A 3932-nucleotide genomic window follows, 5' to 3' on the forward strand; every position below is an offset into this window, starting at 1 on the left:
GAAGGAAAGCGAAACAAAGGCAAAGACGTTGAGAGTTTGGAGCTTGGCTGGAGGGGGCGGGGGTTCCAGCCGGCCCGAGGGTTTAGGGTTTAGGGTTTGGGGTTTGCTGGCTGGCATCTTGCAGCCCAAGAAAGCTAAACCCTAAACCCTAAACCCTAAACCCTAACCGAAGCCCTTACAGACACCCCACGAAGTTCTCACTGGCCCAATTCGCCAGCTAGGGCCTAAGCCCTAGGGTTTAGGGTTTAGGGTTTAGGGTTTTCTGGGACATTCGTCTTCAGGTTCTTCACTGTCTCCGCGATTGTTTCTTTCTGCGGACATTCAAAAAAAATAAAAAGTAATAAATAAATAAATAAATAAATAATAAATAATAACAAAGAGAGAAATAAATAAGTAAATAAATAAATAGTTAAAGATCTGTAAATAATAAAAGCAATAAATAAATAAATAAAAAGCAAAGAAAACAAGGGCGGGCCATTCCGCAGGCGAAGAGCAGGGACTGAGAACCCCCCAAACCCTAAACCCTAAACCCTAAACCCCAAACCCCAATTCCGAAACCGTAAACCCTCGACTCCAAACCCCACACCGCAAACCCTAAGCCTCAAACCCTAAACCCTTGGCCCTGGGCTCTAAACCCCTCACCCTGCACCGCAGAGCCCAAACCCCAAACCCCAAACCCCAAACCCTAAACCCTAAACCCTAAACCCTAAACCCTCACGACTTGGTCAAAGGCCTGGAGAGAGGCGAAGACTTCGTTGGCGTCGGCGACGACTTGGTGGTTTTGGTCGAGGGCCACAAACCCTCCGGAGTCGATGAGGGTTTGGAGTTGTTTGTGTTTGGAGAGGGTTTGGAGCTGGTTTGCTGCTGCTGCTGCTGCTGCTGCTGCTGCTGCTGCTGCTGCGGGGTCGGCGGGCGCGGCCGCGGCCACGCAGTGTCTGTACACCTCCAGCTCGCGCCGGTGAGCTGCTTCTTTTCTTTGCATGCACTTCAAAAAAGAATTTATATTTTTAATTTCTTTTGCAACTTCAAATCGAGAATACATTTCTCGAAAATAAGAAACGAAAACTTCCCGCTGCGGGTCGTCCGCCCGCAGCCGCCGCAGAAACCCTTGCGAGGCGCATTCGTCTTTTCTGCAAAACCTGAATTCAAAACAATTTATTTATTTATTTATTTATTATTATTTACTTATTTTTTTATTATTTATTTATTTATTTATTTATTTATTTATTTATTTGGTTTGTTTTGTCTGCTTGGTTTGGCTCGAGGAGCTTTCGTTTCTCGCTTTCCAGCGGGGAACAGATCCGCCCTAGAGCTCGATACGCCAAACCCTAAACCCTAAACCCTAAACCCTAAACCCTAAACCCTAAACCCTAAACCCTGTCTGACACACCCAGAGTCCGGACAAGCGAGCTAAAAAAGCAAATGAATAACCGAAAAAACGAACAAAGAAATAAACAAACAAACAAATAAATAGTAAACAAATAAATAAATAAAAATAAATAAATAAAAATAAAAATAAATAGATAAATAAACAAATAAAACCCTCACCACTCTTCGCCTCTCTGTTCCAAAATTTCAGCGAAAGAAACCATAAGAGAAAAGTAAGAAGGATTAAACCTCAGGCCCGTCATCACCATGTGGTCCTGAAAAATAAATAAATAAAAAATAAACAAGCAAACAAACAAATAAATAAATAAAAAGAAATAAATATATAAATAAATTAATTAATAATAAATAAAAAGAAATAAATAAATAAATAGATAAGTGAATTACAACGAAAGAAAAAGACGGAAGACTGACCGCAAGCCGGTTGAGCGCGCGCGTCGGGCTGCAGCTGCTGCTGCTGTTGCTGCTGCTGCTGCTGCTGCTGCTGCTGCTGCTGCTGCTGGGGAGGTAGAAGAGGCAGTTGACGTCGTCGCCCAAGTCCAGCCATTTGCCGCTGCCGCCGTCGCAGCACATTGCTGCAGCAGCAGCAGCAAGAGAGAAGCAAGGAATGAAGGGGCAGCAAAGGAAGGCGTAGGAACCCATGAGTCTTGCTGCTGCTGCTGCTGCTGCTGCTGCTTCCTGCTGCAGCAGCAGCAGCACCTCCCCCTCGCAGTCCCCCTCTTCTGCTGCTGCAGCAAATAAGTCCATTGCAGCAACGCGAGACAGCTGCTGCAGCTGCTGCTGCGCCCGCCGCCGCTGCGCCTGAAAGAAAATCATTTCATTTATTTATTTATTTATTTTACGTAATTGATTTAATTAATTTCAATGTATTCATTAATTTTGTTTTGTTTATTTTGATTAATTTAATTCGTTTTTATTTGTCTTTAGTTTGTTTCCTTTCCAGCTTCTGCTGTAGAGCCAATTGAAGGAAACAAAAAAACGAAAAAGAAATTTAAAAAAATAAAAAAGGAATAAAAAAATAAAAAATAGAGCAGAAAATAAAGAGGAAATAAAATGGATAACAATAAAAGGGAAAATAAAGAAAATAAAAAGAAAATGAAACAAAGAGGAAATTAAAAAGGGAAAATAAAGGGGACATTAACGAGACAGAAAAGAAACAAAAACAAACAAAAAAGAAACAAAAAATATAAAAACAAACACCAAAAAGAGACAAAAAGAAATAAATGAAAGAAACAAAAAAGAAACAAAAAGAAACAAAAAGGAGACAATAAAAGACAAACAAAAACATCAAAAAGTTCCAAAAAAGTTCCAAAAAAGTCCCAAATAAAGAGCTTCAAAAGAGTTTTAAAAAATTCAAAAAAGTGAAGATGAAGTGCCAAAAACGTCCAAAATGTCCGAAAAAGATTAAATAAAATGTCACAAAAGAAAAATTAAAATGTGAAAAAAAGCATTTAAAAAGTCGCAATTAAATGCCAACAAAGTGCCTCCAAAAGGTCCAAAAACGGGAAAATAAAGTCTCAATAAAATGCCGAAAAAGGCAAATAACATGCCACTAAAACGCCTCAAAAGAGGCCAAAAAGAGTCCACAAAAAGCCAATAAAATGCGCAAAAAGGGCCAAAAGAGTGTCACTAAAATGCCACAAAAGAGTCCACGAAAAGGCCATCGAAGTGTCACTAAATGCCTCAGAAAAGTACAAAAAAATGTCCAAAAGGAGTCCCAAAAAGGTCCAAAAAAGCTGCACAACGAGTCTCAAAAAAGGTGGAAAAAGACTCTCAAAAAAATGCAAAAAGACTTTGAAAAAGGGCAAAAACAGTCTCAAATAGAGTGTCAAAAGGGACTCAAAAAGAGCAGAAAAGAGCGAAAAAAGAGTCTCAAAAAGAGCAAAAGAGAATAAAAAAAAGAACAAAAAAGTCGCAAAAAAGAGCGAAAAAGGAACGAAAAAAAGAAAACAAAGAGAGTAAGAAACAAATATCAAAAACACTGCAAAGAGAACGCAAAAAGAGTCAAAAAAGAGTCCCAAACGTTCCAAAAATCTTCCAAAAAGTTCCAAAAAGGGAAAAAAAGAAAACCTACAACAGCAAAGAAGTTGAACTTCTTGTCCTGCAAATCTCCAAACCACCGCCAAGGAAAAGTCTCCGGGAAAAAGCGGAAGTCCGAACCAGTTCGAACCAAATAGTAAATCATGTGTTCCAAAAAGCTCTTTCTGAGAAGATTTAAACCAACAAATGAGCAAATTAATCAATTAATTTAGTTTATTTATTTCGTGTAATTCATTTATTTGTTTCTAAAATTAAAACGGCTTTTTGTTGATATATTTATCCAACTCGTCAAAAAAAAGTAAAAAAAAGTTCGAACCAAATAATAAATCATGTGTTCCAAAAAGCTCTTTCTGAGAAGATTTAAATCAACAAATAAGCAAATTAATTTAATTTATTTATCTAATTTAATTTAATTAATTAAATTAATTTAATTGTTTAACTTAATTGATTTATTTGTTTCTAAAATTAAAATGGCTTTTCCTTGATGTATTTATTCGCTTATTAGT

At 37.9% G+C, this 3932-nt stretch overlaps 1 protein-coding gene across 1 annotated transcript; it reads right to left on the minus strand.

The window, feature by feature from the left end:
- Positions 1 to 245: 245 nt before the first annotated feature.
- ETH_00032380 (uncharacterized protein) lies at positions 246 to 3590 on the minus strand (the record flags this gene model as incomplete). The annotated part of the gene is made up of 5 exons (XM_013380524.1): positions 246 to 311; positions 719 to 1139; positions 1549 to 1643; positions 1801 to 2187; positions 3461 to 3590. Coding segments are annotated over 5 exons (1099 nt in total), but the record flags the coding sequence as incomplete, so codon positions are not given.
- Between the last annotated feature and the right edge of the window lie 342 nt (positions 3591 to 3932).

This window comes from Eimeria tenella, genomic scaffold (genome assembly GCF_000499545.2).
Source record: "Eimeria tenella Houghton genomic scaffold, Eth_scaff670, whole genome shotgun sequence".
In the NCBI taxonomy this organism is placed as follows: Eukaryota; Apicomplexa; class Conoidasida; order Eucoccidiorida; family Eimeriidae; genus Eimeria; species Eimeria tenella.